Source organism: Centrocercus urophasianus, unplaced genomic scaffold (genome assembly GCF_019232065.1).
Source record: "Centrocercus urophasianus isolate 14NV4802_14NV808 unplaced genomic scaffold, USGS_Curo_1.0 seq_10, whole genome shotgun sequence".
In the NCBI taxonomy this organism is placed as follows: domain Eukaryota; kingdom Metazoa; phylum Chordata; class Aves; order Galliformes; family Phasianidae; genus Centrocercus; species Centrocercus urophasianus.
This window is the reverse complement of record NW_024884142.1, coordinates 38,495,111-38,517,226: the sequence shown is the minus strand read 5'-3', so window position 1 is coordinate 38,517,226 and position 22,116 is coordinate 38,495,111. Positions and strand designations below refer to the sequence as shown.

General features: G+C 36.5%; 1 protein-coding gene across 1 annotated transcript in view; it reads left to right on the top strand.

Annotated features, from left to right (window-relative positions):
- REV3L (REV3 like, DNA directed polymerase zeta catalytic subunit) overlaps positions 1–22,116 on the top strand; it is a 113,266-nt gene that overhangs the window by 48,460 nt on the left and 42,690 nt on the right. The window contains exons 3-12 of the mRNA XM_042811614.1: positions 993–1,067; positions 3,084–3,244; positions 7,059–7,155; positions 13,792–13,886; positions 14,471–14,575; positions 15,508–15,592; positions 15,678–15,826; positions 16,125–16,253; positions 17,416–17,650; positions 20,665–20,804. Coding sequence (XP_042667548.1) covers positions 993–1,067; positions 3,084–3,244; positions 7,059–7,155; positions 13,792–13,886; positions 14,471–14,575; positions 15,508–15,592; positions 15,678–15,826; positions 16,125–16,253; positions 17,416–17,650; positions 20,665–20,804 — 1,271 coding nt within the window. The remainder of the gene's footprint in view (positions 1–992; positions 1,068–3,083; positions 3,245–7,058; positions 7,156–13,791; positions 13,887–14,470; positions 14,576–15,507; positions 15,593–15,677; positions 15,827–16,124; positions 16,254–17,415; positions 17,651–20,664; positions 20,805–22,116) is intronic.

Genomic DNA, 22,116 nt, shown 5'->3' with positions numbered 1-22,116 from the left:
ATTCTTTTAAGCTGCTCTCATTGTTCAGTTATTTATATTACACAGCTGATATTTACTCATTTACACCTGATCTGTGAAATTAATGTCCTCAGTGACTTTGTTACAGCACTTATCAGAAGAGCTGAACACTGTTTTTGAAACAGTCCAGTGCTAATAAGTTTAATGGAAGTACTATTATGATGGTGTGGCATCAATGTGTTTACATATGAGGAAGGTGAGAAACAGTGCTAAGCCAGAAGTTCTTAAGTGAACCTTTTAGGTAATTTGACATGCATAGAGCCTATTGTTTTTATCTTTAACACTGTGCAGTAATGGTGCTCAGTGGTGCTCCCATTATCTTCAGCTATAGTTTTGAGTACTTGGCACTTCACCAAATAATGTGGAAAATACTTGAAATTAGTCATTCAGAAAGTGGGTGGCAGCATTAAACACTGTCAACTTGTGATCTTATCATCTCTAGCAAACTTCTGACCAATGACAGGAGCTTTCTGTTGAACCCACTTACCTAAACTAGACTGGAATTTCTAATGTAAAATGTGCAATATAACTCTATCTTACCCCAGACATCTGCATTCTTTTTTTCCGTTTTTGCTTTGCCTTCCTTCCCAAATTCAAATGTGTACATGTACACATCTGACCCCACTGAACGTCTTTTATGGAACGTGTACTGTGTTTCTGTTCGGAAATATAATGTGTTTTTAATGGTGTATAATAATAATGGTTAAGATTCTGTAGAATCTGTGTGTAAAGAATTGTCATGTGCACCAGAAGCACTTCAGGTTTTGAAACTGAATGAAAACATGTTATTAAGAAATGCATTGGGAGCATAATGATTTTCTGGCGCGATGCTTGGAATTTTCATTTTCCTGGATGCGTATGCCGTTCATCTGTTTTCTTGTCTTCTGGATTTCATATGCTTCATGGTAAATTGCAGTTGAGTCAAGGCCACCATTTAATTGGCTAACCTCTTGCTTTTACTTCTTTCTCTCTAGGCCTTTTTATGGTTACCATGAGAAGGAGAGACAGTTTATGAAGATCTATCTTTACAATCCTGCAATGGTAAAAAGGTAAGGATACAGTGATATGAAGTTTTGGCTGATTTCCGTGTATCTAGAGTGGAAAAAGTAATTTTTGGAGCAAGATTGCGTACATTTTAACAGTAGAAGTAATAAAAGTATTGTCCAAGCATTTCAAAACAGTAGGAAAATTACTAATTTTAAGCATGCCAGTAACAATATTTTTAAAGGAGTAGCATGTTTGCAAAATGGACCAAATTATAAGTGCCTTCAGTTATCTTGTATTATCTACAATTTTTATGTGCTTGAACACATTTGCATCATTTTACTTTTCATATAGAACTTAACAATGCAGTTCTATTTTATATGTAGTACTCTTTCGTGCTTTCTCTCACGTGCCCTGACCTGGAGTACTGTATCCAGCTTCTGGGGCCCCCAGCACAAGAAGGATACCGAGTTGTTAGAGCAGATCCAGACAAGGGCTGTGAAGATGATCAGCAGGCCAGGGCACCTCCCCTATGAAGACAGGCTGATAAAGTCATGGCTTTTAAGGCTGGAGAAGAGAAGGCTTTGGAGAGGACCTTATAGTGGCCTTCCAGTACCTAGGGGGGCCTCCAGCAAAGCTGGGGAGGGGCTTTTTATAAGGGCAGGCAGTGACAGGATGAGTGGAAATGTCTTTAAACTAGAAGAGGGTAGATGCAGACTAGATATTAGGAAGAAAATTTTTACTGTGAAGGTGGTGAGACACTGGAACAGGTTGCCCAGTGAGGCTGTGGATGCCTCCCTGGAAGCATTCAAGGCCAGGCTGGATGGGGCTGTGAGCAACCTGGTCTAGAGGGAGGTGTCCCTGCCTGTAGCAGGGAGTTGGAACTAGGTGATCTTAAAGTTCATTTTCAACCCAAACCCATATTTGATGATATGATTCTGTGATATTGAAAGTTAATTTTGTTAGTTTTTACATTTTAGGTTCCTGTGCCCATTGCGGGAATATAGCTTCAAAACTCAATAGCTGTTTTTGTTAAACAGTTTCTGTAGTGCCCTATTAAATGAAAGCACCATTCTCTCAGACTTCCTCAGTTTACTGCAAGCCCTGTGATTGTGATACATAAAGAGGAATTATTTCTCCAGCATACACTGAAATCCTTAATTGCTAATCGTTACCCCTCATAACTTTTTTAATGATGGCCTGTACAGTTCTGCATTATGGTAAACTTCCATCTTAATGTAGTCTGTATACGTATGACTTGGTGACAATTGGGTGACAGTTTGGATTTTTGAAGATTCTCATGTTTGAATTACTTCTACCAAAAAAAAGACTGACACATATGGTTTATTCCTTTAATTTTTCTAGATAAAACTTTATTGTTTTAATCTTATTTCTTGCATTCAGAAATACTTAGTGTTTTTCTATGATTTAGAAATATCATACTGTTTTGAGATGAATTTATTGCACAGATTTATAATTACACAAATGCCTGCAGTTGCTTTTTAATTTCCTATATTTAAAACGGCAGACTTACTGCACTTCACAGAGCTATTAAAAGTGCTGCTTCTGTGAGTATGGTACAAAACCTTAAAACAATGCAGGACATCTTGATAAATATGCCAGTGAGGGGAGAACTGGAGAGAGATTCGAAGGTATTACTGGTTTATAGGCATACAGATGCCATAGTTGTTCTGTAGAAGGATTTCCATGGACTGTTTTGACTTAGGACACGTTGCAAAGTTAGTACATGGTATGGTTTTTCTTTAGAAGGTTGTGGGGGGTTTTTTGTTGTGTTGTGTTGTTTTGGTTTTTTTCTGTTCTGGTCTTTGTGTTTGTTTTTTTAAGCTGAGATTTACAGAACTAACATTCTGTGTTATTAGGAGGCAACATTTTGGGGAATCCATTATTGTGAACATGAAGTTATTAAGTACATTAAAAATACAACTAACACAAATACACACTTCGTATTTAATATTTTCCTTTATATTTTAATATACTTTATATTTTGATAAAATCAAACAACAACATTGTTGTACAGGAAACAATTACAGTATTATGTTCTAATTCATTTTTAATTTTAGAGTATGTGAGCTTCTGCAAGGTGGAGCCATAATGAACAAATCCTACCAGCCTCATGAAGCCCATATTCCCTACCTCCTTCAGCTCTTCATAGATTACAACTTATATGGAATGAATTTAATAAACCTGGCTGCTGTCAAATTCAGAAAGGCGAGGAGAAAAAGTAAGGAGTTTTTTTTTGTTTTTTTTTTTTTTGTTTTGTTTAAGGGCTAAAAATTACCATTTTTTAACACTTTGGTTGAATGGATATCACATCTTAGTTTGTCTTCTGTGTCAAAACTAAGTCTCTATATAGCTTTTCATCAATGTTTTTTTGTTTTGCATGTGGCTGCGTATTGGTGTTGGGGAAAAGCCTGTCCTGTGAAAATGAGATAACGTATTAAAAAAACTTATTTTGTCAGCATTGTGCTTTTGACCATTTTTCACAAGATATTCACACTGCTTTTCAAGTTAGGCAGTAGAAAATAAATTATTCTTTGATGATATGATACTTACTTGAATTTACACGAGAGATAGCAATCGTGTTGTTTTACTTGTATTGATATTTGTATTTTATCCCTGCACCAATTTAATTCATTTTTGCTCTAGTAATGCATTTACAATCTAGCTAGAATTTTGTAATGCTCCACTGTTTTTAATTAGAATGCTTCTGTTTGTACTAAGGTCATTTACGCAGTGCTGAAATGTGAAATATTAAATGGCTGTGCAAAGGAGATATTTTTAATTTTCATTTTAAAAAACAATTTGACTTTCTGAATGTATGCACTTAAGTGAAACTGAAGATCGGTAAGAACATACATAATGTTACCTAAATGCTGCAGTATAAAGGGGAGATAACACTATGAGGAACATAATGTCTTTGATGTTTAAATTTAGAAAAATAAGTATTTTTTGTTAAGTTATAATTGTTCCTATAGTAAGCAGGCTTTCATAAGAATGGTAAAATATCTTTCTGTAAAATCAGAAAATGAATCATGCTGCCTTCAGTTTTTTCCCTGTATTTTCTATTTGTGTGTATCTAGACACCTATAAATAAGTGCATGGATTTCATAGCGCCTAAAGAAAACACTCTTTCTATACATAACAGTAGGCTACACTTTTAGTAGTGTCATAACTGTAGAAAACTAAAACAAAAAACAAAAAACCAGAGACAAACGTCTTTGGGACTGTCAGTCCTGAAGAGGTTTAGTCAGGTACCTTCCACACATCCATAGTGGTCTTCTGGAGACATGCAATCTAGTGGTATTGAATAGTAAGTCCTGTTGTTTTCCCGTAGTTCTTCCTTTCCCTTTGACATGAGAGATGGCAGAGACATCAGCTATTTGTATTCTCCTTGGTCATTTACTTAGATGTGAGAGACCTGTGTTTCAGTGGGGTGAAGAGAATGGGGTGGAGCAGGAGCAGGGGCTGAGATCATTGGAGCACCTCTCCTATGAGGAAAGGTAGAGGGAACTGGGCTTGTTTAGCTTGGAGAAGAGAAGGCTCCAGGGAGACCTCATTGTGGCCATCCAGTACTTTGAAAGGAGCATATAAACAGGAGGGGGAATGGCTGTTTACAAAGGTGGATAGTGATAGGACAAGGGGGAATGGTTTTAAACTGAGACAAGAGATTTAGGTTAGATTTTAGGAGGGAGTTTTTCATACAGAGGGTGGTGATGCACTGGAACAGGTTGCCCAAGGAGGCTGTGGATGCCCCATCCCTGGAGGCATTCAAGGCCAGGCTGGATGTGGCTCTGGGCAGCCTGGTCTGGTGGTTGGCGACCCTGCACGTAGCAGGAGGTTGAAACTAGATGATCATTGTGGTCCTTGTCAACCCAGGCCATTCTATGTATGTTTCTATGACTTTAAAAGTTCTTGCAGTGTAGAAAACGAAGAGGATAAAAGTGAGAACCTGACAGACTACTTTGTCCTATCTTGACCAGTTAATAGAAGCAGTACTCCTGGCAAGATTAATACCATTTTGAGTGGCTCCACATCACCTGTGCTTCAGTCTGTTGCAGGTCCCATGCACCTTGAAGACAAAGGGGTACAATATATAGTGGCAGTGCTGTTGAGTAGCTAACCCTTGCACAACAGACCTAGGAAGATCTAAGCCGAGACCTGTCAGTGAAGAAGTCACAGCCTCTGCTTATGGCTGGCACATTTACTGCGTTTATTTCAGTCAGCTGTAGTTTGTACCATATGTTTCTTTTTCATAGATTTCAGTATAAGCTTTTGCCAAAATAAGTACAGCGTGCTTAACTTCCCTTGTAGAAGATGTAAAAATCGTGTTGGTAAGGAGTGTGAAATTCAATAATAAATCTGTCGCTAGATGAAAGTAGTCAGCATCAGAACACCCATTTCCATAGATGTGTTTGTCATGGAGGTGGGCAGACAATTTCAAAGCCTGAGAAAGATCAGCAGGTAAATTTGTAATAACGAGAGTACCCTGCTCTCAGCAGCTTGCATCCAGAAGACGCAGAAGTTCCTCTTCAGTTCAAATCCTTCTCTTAATGGATAGTAAGGAATAGGGATGCATTTGTGCGCCATGTCCAAATAAAACTATTAAAAAACTATTACAAAACTTTTATTGCTTTTCAGAAGTTGAATGTTCTTCTATAATATGACTCTAAAAGACCTTAATGTGTCAGTGTTAGAGTCTTTACAAATCTTCTTGTCATGCAGAGGAGATACTGTATCATTAAATTTCCATACATGTGAGTAACATTACTGAAGGAAGAAACGAACCGATAGGGGAATTTGAGCTTCACTTTTTGGATGTATTCAAATACTTCCAATGTGATAAAACAGGTTTTTGAAGTGCTTATGATTTTCAAAAATCAGTATGTTGTTGGCAAAATTTCCCTGTTCACTTACAGACTTTCCTAGCTGCTGTGGTGTGTTGTCCTTATGACACGCAGCTATTTAGCCCAATAGAGCTTAGAGTTTCTAAGGCATTTTTGGCATCATGTTTCCCAGTTAGCTGTGTAGTAACACTGTAATTCTTGGCTTTTCTGCTAAATGAGCTATTCCTATCCGTGTTATTCCAGGTATTGGAAAATTAGCTGAGAATGTGTGCAACACTTACTTTTAAAATTATAGGATAAAATTATATGTTCTACTAAATAATTATTGAAAGCTTCAGACAGTTAAATTGATGCTATCTTCAACAAATGTAAAATTTTGAGGTGTTAATACAGGAAAAAAAAAAAAAAAAAAAACCTGTCAGTTTGTAATACAAACCAATATAGCTGAGAAAATTCAAGGTTCCAAAAAGGTCTGCTCTTTGACACTGGAGTGGGAGAGAGTAATTTTAAAGTTTTCTCCTCTAATTCTGTCTCCTCCATCTCCATTCATAAGCTTTTTTTTTTTCCCTTTCTTATGCTACATCCTGCGTATTTTGTTGTTCCTCCTTCTGAAGAGTGAATGTTCACAAGACCACAAAGGAGGGGATTTCTCCAGTGCACTTCCTTGTACTGACACCTCCAAGCAAACTTAAAAAATGTTTTCTGAATTTGTAGATCAGACAACATGTTCCTTCCTTGTACATTTCTATTTAACTGCTACTGCATCTGGCCACGCATTTATTGTGTATATTCCAGATGCATTGATGGATAAGGAAGATAAAATGTGTTCATTGTTTCATTTGTGTTTCACTGTTTACTTCGGCTTCTATTTTCTACTGGGATCTCACCTGAGGACCCAGACACTTGGGAATCCTGAATTTTACCTGAAGCTAAGTAAGCTCAAAGAAAAAAGATAGAATTTAGGTTAAGATACAAGTGAACCACCACAGCAAATTTAATTCTAATAATGTCAGTGTTGAAAACATTTTTCATCTTATGCGTGTCAATAAAGTCAAGTCATTTATGTGACTTTTTGAAGCCAATATCACGCAGATGTTATTTATTCTTCAGAAGCATTTTGATAATATTAAATAACATCTGCAATTTCTGAAGCATAAATGAACTAATTTCTCCTATTGTTTTTCTTTCCAGGTGATACATCAGGTGGAAGTAAGCACCACAGAATCAATTCTGCAGCAAATTCAAACAGTGCTTCTTTCATCGAATGGGAAGAAGATGAAATACCAAGGTTGGCATGTCTATTATTGTTTTTTTTGGGGTATGCTTTATTTGCTCATTAGTAGCAACTTGTATGTGCTACAGGGTTCCAGTCCAGGCCCACATTTGAAGGTGACTCAGAGAATAATTATTTTGTTTCTTTGTGTTTTGATCATCTGAGACTATGTATCTCTTTTAAGTGCTGATAGAAACCCAATTGGGCTATAATAATAGCAATGTTTAAAATCTGTTTTTCTATTTCCTAGAAAATACGTTTCTAGCTAATGACTTCTAATGAAAAGCTAAATAATATAATAGGAGGGCTGCTCCATAAGTAATGCCTCCTATTTTGTTAGTTGTCCCACAGTGTCAGAAGCAGATGTTGGTGATATGATAGCAGAGATTGAACATTCCCACCAATGTTCCATTACGTGTTGCTACTGTGCAACAGATGGCAGCAGAGGGGCAGTCTGACACAATGGTGTCTGACATGGAACTGGGTATGAAGCGAAGGTGTGGAATTGAATTCCTCCGTACAGAAGTGGTGGCATCCACTGGCATTTATTGATGATTCCTGAATGTTTCTGGAAGCAAAACTGTGGATGTGAGCACATGAGGTGGTGGGTGGTGTGTTTCAGTTGTAGCAACAGAGACCGTGGGTCAGCTGTGCTAGTCTGGATTTTCACAAGCATGACATGCAGACTCGTGTCGCTTGTGAAAATACATAGCTAATGGTGTTGACTATGTTGAAAAAGTGTTCTGTAGCTGAGGATTTGCCCTATCAAATATATTTGTTGTTCTCTTTGTATCTGTTGTACTTTTCATGGAAATAAATAGGAGGCATTACTTTCAGAGCAGTCCACATATTTATAGAGAATTTTTACACAGTTTGCAGGTTCTATTTTTGTAATCAGCCTTAACTAAGATGTATAGTGTGTTACCAACATATTCCAGCCTGTCCATGTCAAACAGGAGCCATGTAAGAATCTTAGCTTAAAATTTTCGTGTCTGTCTTGTGTGCTCTTCTTATTTTCTAGCCTACAGTTTGCAACTTGGAATGACTTTAATAAGAAAAAGTATGTGTTTGGATTCATTAATACAAGATTTTTCCTCTTCCTTTTTATCTGAGTGGTAATCTACCAGTTGGAATTCCTTATAAGATCACATAGGGTCTTTTATCCCATTTTTGAATTCCATCCTATTTCTGTTATTCTAGTTCTCAATTATACAGCTTGTTTTATGATACTGTGATCTGACTGCAGTATGTCTAACAGCCTGCCTTTTCAATACATTTTATTAGTATGCTCCTGCATTTCCTGTCAACAGTATTAAAGAGATATGAAACAAATTCAGTCCTCAGAACTTGTCTATATTCAGTGCTAAGAATTTCCTGTCAACCCCGGTATCTTTTTCTATAAGCAGTAGGAATTTTACCTTTAGCCAGCTTCTTACTCACTTTAATAATTTAGGAACTAATTTACATCTCCAATTTAAATTGCTTCCTATTTGATATTCTGTCAAATGTTCCTTTGTCTAGAAAATGAATTATTTTATTAAAGGTTTTCTATCATGACTGTGTTCCAAGTGCCACTGCAAAGTAGCAAATCTAAACTATTTTCCATTCATGATTTCACTTTTTGCTGTATCTGTATGAAATTCTCTGCTTCTTATGATTTCTTCTGGATTAATTATAGGAGACATCAATTTAAAACAGTATTCTTGTAATCATAATCACATTATAGTTTGTCCCTCTTTCAGATTACCTTCCTACTTCATTTCCTTTAAAATTCTGAAAACTTCCACCTATGTTAGTTGAATTAGCCTGTGAGTGTCATGATGAACCTTGCTGAGGGAAGTCTCAGTTAGTAGTATAGGAGATGTCTATCCAAGGTTTCTTAAGGTAAACTGTCTCAGATGTTTTCCCATATGGTTTTATTCTTGCAGTCTGCAGCATTACTAGATACATGTAAAGCTGGCCTTCTGCCTTTTTTCCTCCTTTTCTTTAACGAAGTACATTCTTAATTCTAAACATTAGTTTTCTGTGTATAGCTATATATTCTTCATTGTGTGATCCCAGCACAGTCTCTTCATTTTATTATTTAGTCTCCTTGAAGAGCTCACGTTTAAATACTTGAATGCTTTGTGAATCTTTCACCATTTGACTGCTGTTTCCGACAGTGCTTGGAGTGTCTCTTACATGCCATTACTGAACTCTGAAGTCTTTGTTCTTCATTTATATCAGACATAGGTGTCTTGTAAATATTCTACAACTTGTTACCTGTTCGTTGTTGTTAGTTGGTCTATCAAGAAAAAGCAGAAGGGGAAAACAGTCAAATGTTGTTTGTTTGAAACCACATAGAGGATTGTCTTGTATAAATGACGAAGGTATCTGTTTAGTTGGTTTTGTATACATTCAGAATCTGCTCAGAGATAGATTCCAATATGTATTTGCCATGTCCTTGCTGCATGTGATACCAAATTCCCTGTTTTGACCAAGCTGGCATTTCTTGACTTTTCTGGTACAGCAAATGGTTGAAATCTGATGCTAGATGTCTGGTAATAGGCAAAATATTATTTGAAAGTTTTATATATGCCAGTAACAGCATGTTATGTAGAAAAACGCCAGTGATGAATCCTTATTTCAAAAACACATTTGAGAACTGTGCTGAAGTTTCTTGGTGGCTGAATTCACTCCTTAGTACTAGATAGCACCTTACTACTCTATTACTTTTCCAGAACAACATGTTCCATCCGTCTCCTGTCTTGCTGCTGGTTAATCTGTTGCTGATACTGTTAGCTTACTGTACTAAGCCAGGAGTAGGGGTTTTTTAGATCTAATTCTGGAGTGGTTCTGTTATGAAGTGGGCAAATGTCCAAAGGCAGTAGTGGCTGGGAATCTCTGATGTTGGGAGGCTTTTAGGTATGATGCATGCCTGTGTTAGCACACATGGAACATAGAAAGCCCACTTAAAAATAGACATTAGTCACCTAAACCTGATAGTGCTATCCAGCATCTTTAACAAGAGCTCTTCATGTGAGTCACATTTATGTTATTCCTCGGGTAGCTGTTAATGAAAGATGAAGCACTTCCATGGGCTCCAGTGGGAATTTTCTGGTAAACATGAGACTAGGAGTAATCTCATGGTCAGATCTCCCACTTGGGCATGGTGTGTTGAAAGCAGAATGATTGGTAGGATGTTTTTTGAGAAGTGTTTTCTTCCATAAATCCTAGATCTGCTACTGAGCTCTGTTTTATGTGGAAATGGCAAATAGCACTATTACACAGTCTAGCTGTTATGTAATGTCGAAGATTTCTGCTAGATTTCTGGCTGTCATGATTGCTTTTCTTACTTGTCAGAATGTACATGTTTTTATGTAGCCATTTGGTCTTTAATTAAATATGTTTATTATTCAATTCATTGGAATGTACTGCAGACAAAGAAAGTTCTTCTTCCATGAACAGAATATGGAATATCAAAATAATTATGTGAAGGGGTAGAGTCCTTGTCAGTGGAGTGGAATGACACCTTTTAGCTATTCTGTAGTATTCATTTTATATCTACCATCTTCAGTTTAACATTATAAATAACTGAGACAGTCATCACAGAACTCATTCCCCTACCCTGTCATTAATGTTGGTGAATTAAGATACTGACCTTGATGCCCATCCTTCAGGATTTTTGAGGGCATTGAATGTAGCAAACTGTAATGGATAATTTTTTAATACTGTGTCAGTTCTTGCTTTAATTCAGTGTCTTGGCACCTGACCAACCAATCCTCAGTACTGTCTTTGAGCAGAGCTTTCATCCTACTTTGTTATTATGACAGCGGTTAGTGCCAACAAACTTCTTTCCTCAAAAATGAGGTTCATTCTCCTTAATTCCTCTTCCTGTTTTCAAAGTAATTGATTTGGAGCTTTTTCTGCGTACACACATTAGATTTATATTTTAGCGTTTCACTTTTGTGTGCAGGTAAAAATGGAATTTTCAATGAATTTGAAATGTATCTCTGGTAGCCTGGTCATGGCAATATGCTGTTCTGCAACCTTGATTTATGTTGCTTTTCAGCAGAGTAAACTTTGTTCTCATAAAGATAGGATGTTTCTGTTTCTGTACTTCTCCTCACCTAAAGCTGCCTTTTGTACATCTGTGTTCCAAGTTTTGCCTTGCAAACAATTCCGTTTTTTGTTTTACAAAAGAAAGCTTAGATGCTATGAAGAAGTTTGACCAGGACTTGATAAGTATTATTCTCTAAACTTGTTCTAATGAAGATATTGTCAAATCATTATTTTTTTTTAGATTACCTTGACATTATCTTGATTTTTGCAGAATAAATGCAATATGAGTCCAGTGGTTAGTCTTTTACAGGGCAATGTTTGTAGCAGACCACTTTGAGTGTCTTTCTAGAAATACTAACTGCTAATCACCTAAGGTGGTTTGTGTGCTCAACTAACTGAAGTCTGGATATACTCTGTCTTCTTCAGGCTGTCTTCTCACCTGGTAATTGTAGCATTATAGCTGTTCAGGATGTGGTTTGATTTGGGATTATGAGAAATACAGCTGTTTCATATATTTTCCTGACATGCTATGAATATTTGCTTAAGATGAGCAAACCAGCATAAGAAACAGCAGTGTTCTTGCAGCCTCCTCCCTCATTCTTGTTTCCCAGTGGTTTTGCAGCTCTTTCAGATTATGTGATCAAAATGCAAGTTTCAGCTTGCTGCAGGTCCTCTTACCTGCAGTGCAAACAGTCTCTGAGTGGTTTGAGTATGAGCATCCAAAGTATATGATGTGGAAAGAATGAATTTGATCATATTATGGACTTGTTTCTCAGCTGACATTGTGACTGTTAAGAAAAGGAAGTGATGACAATGGATAGTCCTTTAAGTGTGCATTAGGACACGGGCAGTCTACTTCAGCTAAAAGACTGAGCTGCTCTGATGTAGGAATTCTGTGATCTACTCTTTTAATTATTACAACTGCTCAGAAACAGTTCTGTTGACTAGGGAGGCTGGTAGCTATATGTTAATAAATAGCATCTTTCGGTTGTGAGTGAATTCTTTCTAAGTGCTTTATGACTTCTGCCACGCTACTTTTTGCTTGTTTTTCATTTGGTAATTCATTTACCACATAGACTGTAAACAGCTCTTTTGCATGGGCTGTTTTCTAAGTAGTCAGAATTTTGCTTGTATAACAGAAGTAATATGTCTAAGCAGTTTAACTTTACGTTTCTTTTAGAGTTTTAAATAGCTTAATACTTACCTTCCAGAGAAGGTGTCAGAGATACCGAGCTTTTAAATATGATATTTGCTAGCTGTTTGTGTTATAGTGACTTCTATTCAAGGTGTGCAGACAGGATTGGAAATAGCATTGAATTATATTTTAAAGACTGTGTTCAGATTCTTGAGGCTGTGTTGTTATGTTAGATTATTTAGGCATGCAAACATTGAGTCACCAGATAGTATAATGTATACAAAGGATCCTAAAAAGAGTCTGTTTGAGTTAAATAATAGCCTGTTTTAGTTTTCAGTAGTGTTGACAAGATCTTTTTACCTTTTCCCAAAAATTTTGAAAGGTTTTCCTATTTTCCTAGAATGGCTCAGGTTAGAAGGGACCTGAAAGCCCACCCAGCCCCAACCCCTGCTGTGTGCAGGGCTGCCACCCCGCAGCTCAGCTGCCCAGGATCCCATCCAACCTGGCCTTGAGCACCTCCAGGAATGGGGCACCACAGCTTATCTGGGCAACTGTGCCAGTGCCTCACCACCCTCTGAGTAAAGACTCTAACATCTAACTTCCATCTCTCCTCTTTTAGTTGAAAACCATTCCCTCTTATCCTATTACCGTCAGAACTTTTAAGTCAGTATCTATCGTTTTTTGCAAGCTCTCTTTTAAGGCTGCAGTGAGCTTTCTCTTCTCCCAGTTCCCTCAGCCTTTCTTTGTATGAGAGGTGCTTCAGCCCTCTGATTGTCTTCTACAGACTTCCACATAAACCTTAGAGAAAGTTTCTTTCTTAGACTCCTCCATGCACTCCTTAAAATTAGTTCATTGACAGCAACAGGTGGAAGGCCACTGGCCGTAGCAGATCTGTCCCTTAAAAGGATGATTATCAAATTGTTACAAAATAAGCTTGAATCTGTCTAATACTTTGTTTATGTTTTATAACCCTTCCCTCAAGCACCCTTGGGGAGAGGTGAAGAGAAAGGAAAAAAAAAAGAGTATATTCTGAAAAATAAAACATTTTTTGCCTCTTCTGTTATTTTTTTGGTTGCTCTGAAGTGTGAATGAAAAAGGAAGGTTTTTGCTCCTATTTCTTCTGGATATAAGATCATACCCACATGTCCTATTGGCTGAGAGTGCTACAGAACATTTCAGATTGTGTTTGATAGGGAGAACATTATGAAAAATGCTGTAATATTTAGAATTGTTTACCAATTCTTTCTCTTCTTCCCACAAAAAGAAAACCCTTTAAACTGAAGAATCAAATTATGTCAACTAATTAGGTTTGGATATGAACATTAATTTAAGACTTTGTAGGTGAAGATGGGAAGTGGTACTTCTGTATTCATTCTCTTATTCCCTCCTGATGTTAGTGCAGTTAGAAAACAGTGATTATGCATGTTTCAAAATAGCACAGATAAAATTAACCTATTGTGTTTATGTTGTCATAGTTCTTTAATGTTGAAAGGCGTTGAGCCACAAAGTACCTGTGAATTGGAGGTGGATGCAGTAGCTGCTGACATTTTAAATCAACTGGATATTGAAGGTGAAGTATTGATAACTTTCCACATAAATACTTTAGAACAGCAACTGTATTGTCTTCTTTTTGTAAGATTGAGCTCAGTTAAGCCACAATCCAGATTTCAGTGTTAGTAATCTATTAATCTCTACATTTCTAAGGTTTGTGAGAAGATAAATAAATAAACAAATCGAATAAACTCGGGAAGAAAGCATATTTTGAGAACAGTTTGTATTTCTGAGCAGTAAGAAAAAAATGACTATTGCTAATGGATTACAGATGGCTTCAGATCTACGTGTAAAAAGCCAACATCAAGTATATGTGTGTATGTATTCATGCATATAAGCATACATACACAAACTTGGTGAGAAGACCAGTTGAAAATCTAGACAACAAATAGGAATTGTATGCCGTAGCTTTTACCTAACACTGAATCCTTCAGCAAGGCAAGAATTGCAGTAAAAAATAATGAGGGGTTACAATGACAAAAGTTGAAGATGTGTGTTAGTAGGGTTTTTATTGTTTTTTGTTTGTTTGTTTTTTAATATGGGGAAAGAATGTATTGTGTCATGCTGACAGACTTCCCTTCATGTATTATTGTGTACTTTTAGCCCAGATTGGCAGAAACCCTGGTTTGCAAGCTATATGGGAAGATGAAAAGCAGAGACGGAGAGAGAAATGTGAATCTTCTCAGATTAAGACACCAGATTCTCAAGGTAAAAACAAACAAAAAAACAAAAATTGTGCAGCTATTTTTCAAAATCTTTGAAAGGGAAACAAGCAGAAGGTACAAATGAAATAGGTGTATCAAATTTCAGGACTTCTTAGATGTACTCTTTCACATTTCTAAGCTTGCTGATTCACCAATATATGTATTCCATATGAAAAGTAAGATACAAAACATTGCATTCCATTTGCTGCAGAGTGTGCTAGGCTGAATGAATGATAATGACAGTTAAGATTTCATACTTTGTGACAAAGGTATTTAAATGTTTGAATACTAGCAAAATTAAATATCTTATCCTGAAGCTTCCTATATTTATGCATAAGACCTGTTCCTTTGAACAGCATCACCTTAAAGCTAAGGTGATGTTAAATGAAAATTATATAGGGTAGAGAAATCCCTTATTTTTATGTAAAATTCATTACACAGGAAAGACTGTGCTCTGCAGATTAATTGCATATTGAGTAAGGCTATTCTCTGTAGAACCTAGGCCTATTTCTTTTAAAATATGAATGATATTTGGCAAGCAAGTCAGAAGATTGCAAAAAGGAAAGAGGTGTGTTCTGGGCTTAGACAAACTGCTTTCTTACTGTGATTTTTTTTTTCTGTGTAATGCTATTCAGGCTGCATAAACCAGGATTTTCAAAATTGTTCACTGATTAAGTAGTCTTTTTTTGAATGCTCACTTTGATGTAATTGCAACATGATTTTAAATGCCATTGATACTTAGAAATGAAAATGAGATCGGTGGGAGTGTGTGGAGTATTTTAAAGTGTTTCAATACACTTGAAAAATCAGCCCTCAAATTTGGCACTTAGTGGACACTTCCACTTTAAGCCACCTCCTAACAGAATTAGTAATTTGCTCTCTGTGTTGATAGGTCCAAATAGAAGTGAATAACAAATATTTTTTTTTAATTTAAAGACCGTGGATTTGTGCCAGCAACAGAAAGTGAAAAGTATTTTCAGAAGAGACTCAAAGAAATCCTCAAGCAAAATGATTTCTCTGTGTAAGTATTTGGCCATTTGCCATAAACTATAGTATTTTGAGCAGACCTTAAATACGCATTTAAAAATTGGTTTTCAATTAATTAGAACGTTGTCAGGATCAGTGGACTACAGTAATGGATCAGAGGAGTTCTCTGCTGAGCTAACACTACATTCTGAGGTACTTTCTCCAGAAACCTTTCAGTGTACGCCAGCGAATATGGTAGAAGTGCATGAAGATAAAAAGGTGAACAAAGGTGAGTATTTTTAATAGCTTCTAATTGCTTAAGTGTAAATCTCTGTCGTGCTTTGGTTGTACTTACTATTAGCAGAACTAAGCCAAGTAAGATATGATTGTCTCTCTAAAAAAAAAAAAAAGGCTAGTTTTTGCTTTTATTGCCTTATTTGTTAGAGTAAGCCTTTTTAGAATTGCTGTAACAAATAACAGAAACATACTTGAAAGTAAAATCCATTTAAACTGCTTTTCTTTCATAATGTATTGATGTCTGTGACTCTTTGAAGTTTTATCCATCTCTTTTTGATCTTCTGTTGAAGAATCCAATAGGATGCATACAGATAAAGAAGAGGAAGCACTTATTAATGAAGAAGCAATTTTAAACATTGTGGAGAATAGTCAGAGCTTTCATCGTTTGTCTCAAAAACTGAGTCAGACTACAGTTTTTTGTAAGTATGACCAGAAGGGCTTTTCTTTTTAGCATTTTATTTTTCCACAGTCTGTTGTGTTAACTTACTGATACTGATACATTGTGTTAATGACTACTGATCATTAAAGAAAGTTAGTTACCTCAGAGAGTTTTCAAACAAATTGCAACTTCACCTCTTCCTCTGCAAAAACACCTTATTTTCCAATAATTTCACCAGGACAGTGTATTTGTAGAAGTTACATCTTTTACTGGTTCAGTAACCAGCCTTCTTGACAGGTGAGCTTAGTGCAGTCTCCTGTGGGATGTTACTCTTCCTTATGCTTTTGGGTTGTAGGACAAAAACCATTAGATTAAATAGGATTTTGACTATCTGTCAGTGCTATTCTATCAGTTCCCATGTCTTCCGAGAACACGCTCGTGAGCTACATTTAGAAGTTCAGCTATCTAGATATACCATAGGCTGATAATGACAAACTGCAAGAAGAAATATTTGACAAAATGCATGGATACAAAAGAATGGTTGAAGGCAAAGAAGCAAGAAGAATAAAACATTAAAAAGATGGAGAGAGACTGTGACAGCAAACAAATGTGGGTGGCATGAGGGAAAAACAATAAAATAACTCGCCAAATTGAATGGAAAGTTAGTTCAGGTAGAAGTAATTCAAGTAGAGGAAGGTCTGTAGAGGAGAAAACACGTACTTTATATTAGAAGATGCATAAAGTAGCACAAGGACAAGAAGTGGTGTTAGTATGCACTGAAGCTCGTGCTCCAAAGTGTGGAAGGGAAAAATATTGAAAAACCCCTTTCCTCCAATACTTCTGATGCATGCCTAGTGTGAATATATTAGGGGAGAGTGGGACTGAATTTGAGGAGGTATGGGAGGTTGGATGCAGGGAGAAGTGCTTCCACTAAATCTACTGCATTTGGAACAGAAGGGCAGAAATAAAAATAATTTCAAAAAAAGGTTGCTAGTACCATAGAAAAACAGCTTGCAAAATAAGAATAAAACTGAAAAAAAAAAGCATGGAAAGAGCATTGTTTCTCCAGCCTACCTTGCTTTGAATAGTAGCAAATTAGTAGATTTTTAAATGGTTAGGATTTTGTTTTACAAGTAGATTATAAGCAGTGGTTAACAAATAGCACAAAATAAAGACTTCATCTTTGTGGGCTCTTTCTACAGTGGACAGCGCTGATGAGGCCATGATTGATGTGTTGGCTGGTTTGGAGAGTGATGGGTATCAGATGGAGCATCACAAAGCACTCTCTCACCATCGTTCTCTTGGAAGCTGTCGAAATTCTCAAAACAGTGATGATGAAGAAAATGAGCCACAGTGCGAGAAAGAAGAAATGGAACTTAGCTTGATAATGTCCCAGAGATGGGACAGTAGCATAGAAGAGCCCGGGCCAAAAAGAAGGTATATATGTGATTTTCTTTACTTAATCTTTCCTCTTTCACCCTCATATTTAGGTGTGCTAAAGTGGATTGTAGAGGAGTCTCTTTTAACAGCACTGGAAAAATCAGCTGGTGCTGCAGCTTGTTAGTTTTATATGTGGATGTAGATGAAATGTTTAAGTTTCTTTAGACCTTAGCTTCTAATTTAGTGTTTGAGGAAAAACTGTGTAGTACTGTTTTTCCTACAAGTCTGGATATGAACATTGTAATAGTAAACTCTTTTTAAAGTAGTACCTATGCATATAGCACAAAATAATCTCGTATACTGCATGTACAACTTTCCTTGAAGTGAATGTTTAAGAAATATTCTTGTGAAGACTGACATGGAAGCCTGAGAAAAGCACCCATTCGTTTCCTTGCTCAAAGCTTAGATTAAAACGTGAATGTTTCTCTCTTTGCTGGACTGCTAAAGGTTGCAGACTTAATATTTTTAAGGTTAAGATTATTGAATTCTTCTCAGGTTGTAATGACTTTTTGTACAGTCTGCGTTGATGGATTTTGCAAGAAGCTATATCCAGTTTTTCTTCACCCTTGCATTTTGGGCAGACCTGGTATTTATAACTCTATTTGAAAGATGAGGGACTTAACAGATATAGCATTTTTATTTTTTTTAATATCAGAAATTACAATTATACTATGATTCAGAGAGCAAGAGAGGCTGTAATGGAATCAGAAGTTAGATCATTAGTTTCCTAGTTCTAGAGATACTTCATTTCTAAAGTAACTTTTCTTTGACCTTTTGATTTTATTTTTAAATTTTTCCTATCACAGTAGTCAGGAAAGTTGGACTTTCCATCTAAAATGCTTAACATTGATCTTGGTAGCAGTTACTTTGTAAAACTAGTCTACATCTTGCAGCATTTATTAGCTTAGGTGCAGCTCTGTATGGGCATAACTGTACAATTTCTGAAGTCAAGTAGGATCCTGAATGAATTAACTGCTTTTATGCAATAAAGAATCCAACTTAAATCTCATAAGACTTGATGAGCTGGTTCATGAGTAACTTGGTCATGTACACCTACATCGTCATCTCCAACAGAAAGCACTATGGAGTACGTAACAGGTGTTACCCCATGGAGATCTCTGCAGGTCCACTTGTGATCCTTTCAGAATTTGGACTGACTTCAGAAGAGAGCATGGGTAGCTCTGTCCCCTGCATGATTCTGATCATGCACAGGGAGCCAGCTGGAGTTTCATGATGGATGTGATCCAATTCTGTTCATGGTTCCTTCTATTTACTGCTTCCTAATGCGAACATTCTATCACTTTTCTGTTATTGAGAATCCAGCAATCTTGTGATATATCAAATAATATACTGGAATAATAGATTATGCAAAAAATGTCAGGGTGTAACAGTACCCTAGTGACTGAATTAGTCAGCTTGGGTTTGATTACTACTGAGAGAAAAAAAATTCAGTGAGGCATGAACTGGTTCTTGAAGAGACATATGGCAGTGTCATGCTGCATCAGACAAAATTTCCTGGAATCTAAATGCTAGGCTGGAATGCCAACTGATTCGAGTTGTTCTTTGCAGAAGTCATCTCAATCCTGACTTGGTTTACTGGTGTTGACAAAGATTTGCTTTGTGCACAGAATCATAGCATAATCAAGGGTGAAAGAAGCATCTAAATGTTGCTTTGATCAAAACAGTTTTGACTGGATCAGTTGACTGGGATGAGTTAAGGTGCTGGACAAGTTAGGAGTATTTCTAAGAACAGAGATTGCATAGTCTTTATGGACAACACGTTCCAGTATTTGAACATCCTCCTCATCAAGAATGCTTCACTTGCACATAACGTTTCCCAAGGCAACCCTCTATCCTTTTCCCCCTTTCATGCCACCACAGACAGCTGAATCTGATTTCTTCTTTTTATCTGCCCACTGCATATTTCATAAGTGCAACAGGATCGTAGTTTTTTCTCAAGGCTTAGCAAATCCTATTTCCTTACCCTTCCTCCTCCTTTACATGTAGGTTGCTCAAGAAGTAATGCCTCCTATTTATTTCCATGGAAACTACAACAGCTTCCAAGAGCACAACAAGACTATTTGATAGAGAAATTCTCAGTTACAAAACACTAATTTTTAACCTAGTCAACTCCATTAGCTATAAATTTTTGCTAGTGATGAACAAGAACCTGCATGCCACACTCATAAAAATATACACCAGAAGAGGTGACCTGCCATTTCGCAGCTGCTATGACAGTGAGATTGTTGAAATACACCACGCACTGCCTCACTATACTCATACCTGCTGCTTGGTCTCCATAAATGCTCAGCAAACACTGATGAATGTCAGTAGGTACAGATTTTCCATATGGAGCAATTCGATTCCACACTCTTACTTCATACATACTTGCATGTCAGATGCCATTCTGTTAGACTGCCCCTCTGCTGCCATCTGTCAAACAGGAACATACACCAGCATCTGCCTCTGATGTTGTGGATCAACATAATAAAATAGTAGACCTTACTTTTTGGATCAGCACTTGTTTATCACGTGCTACTGCCCCAAGTCACCTTGGTGACCCTCGGCTGGATTTGCTCCAGTTTTATTGGTGTCTACCCTGAGCCTAAAACTGAGCGCATTTCTCCAGATGCAGCTGCACAGCTGCTAATACTGTCAACAGTCTTGCAGTCACAGTCCAGGGTGCAGCTATCTTTGCTACAGAGGTATGCTGCACACTCAGGTTCACCTTTGTCTCCCATGCTGTCCCCAATGGTTTTCCTAACAGCTAAACTAAAAGCATATTATGTAGTTGATTTAGTCCACAAATTTCAAGCAATTAAATTAAATTTCAGTGAAATTGGAACATGGTTTAGTGGGCAATATTAATGGTAGGTAGACAGTTGGACTTGATCTAAACGCATTTTTTATTTCACCCAAGTTACACAGCCTTTTAGCCTCATATGGCTAAAGGTATTTACCTATTTTCTATTGGTATTTTCTGCATTAGTTGATTCCATCATTTTCTGTAGGTCAGTTGGCAAAAATATGCATCGAAGTTCAACAGAAGAGGATTCGTCGTCAGAGGAAGAAATGGAGTGGAGTGGTAGCAATATGCTCCTAACTAATCTCTCTATACCTCAGCTAGATGGGACGGCAGATGAAAATGGTGGTAAGTAAACAGAAAAACAGCTTTGGAGTTGAATTGCTACCTGAATCATAATTTACCTTCAGATCAATTTGCTGATTCTTGGATATACTGAATGTCTTTGATTCTTGTCTCAGCTGGGAAGAATTATTTTCAACGGATTTCAGAAGCAGGCCTTTAACATCTTCCTTAAATGTCAACAGTATTTTAATCTCAACACCCACAGGGAGTTACCAAGATCTTTATTTCCTACTGTATCAGTGATTCAAAAAAGAGTATCATTTGATTAGTTCTATAGATAAATTCTTTGTTGCAAGGGGTATTTTTCTGTTATGATTTGTTACGCAAGTATGGTGCTGAAATTAAAGATTCTGTAGGACCATTTATCCTGCCATGATTTTGTTGTAAACAGTACATTGTGTAAATTTAGATGGTTAACTTTGCTTTGCAAGTATACACCACCCGTGCTAAAATATGTAGAGCTTTTGAGTCTGTCTCATTCTGCAGGTTGCTTGTTCACGTTCTGGGATAACAAGACTTGAAATTATGCAGTAGAAGACTGCTGCAGAAAAAACTGCCTTTCAAAAATCTATAAAAATAAATTAATCTTTAGAGATATATTTTGCTATCTCTCTAACTTTCTGTCTTTGTTCGAAATAACCATGGTTAATAGAATGCACGTTTTGAGATTTGGCAAATACGTAAATGTTGTTACTTGTTCCATTAGATGAGCTGCATAATTTCGTATTTATAAAATTCAGAGCAAAAAATGAAAAATGTACAGAACCTACTATGGAGGAAGGGGAAATACGTCTGTATACTGACATTTCGCAGTATTAAGTTCATTTTTGTTCTTGGTCTAATCAACAGTAATTGCTGTCCTTTGATTAAAAGATATTGTATTAGTCATGCTTGAATACCTTTTAAAATTTTAAATAGTGATTAGCATCATTTTTGTACAGAAATTTTTTCTTAATCCATAGTAAAAATGGGGTAGTGTAAAAATCTTGTTGGTGCTCATATATATACCTAATTTCCTATTGCTGCATTTGCTGTTAGGGTAAGGAATGTAATCTATTACTAGTTATGTATTAGTTAGTATCTCTTGTAGCTATTTGACAAAGAAACAAGAATCATATATCAGTATATAAAATACATGTCTTAATATGTTAATATAAACAATTCCATATTGAAGAAAATGAGCTATGCTTATTAAGTTGACAGTCAGAACTATTCTTTCATGATTGCTGTTTCAAGTGTAAGTTTTTTTATCCTTTGCTTTTGTAGGTGTAAATGGTAAGGTTAATACGTTACTTGATGTACTACTCATATGACT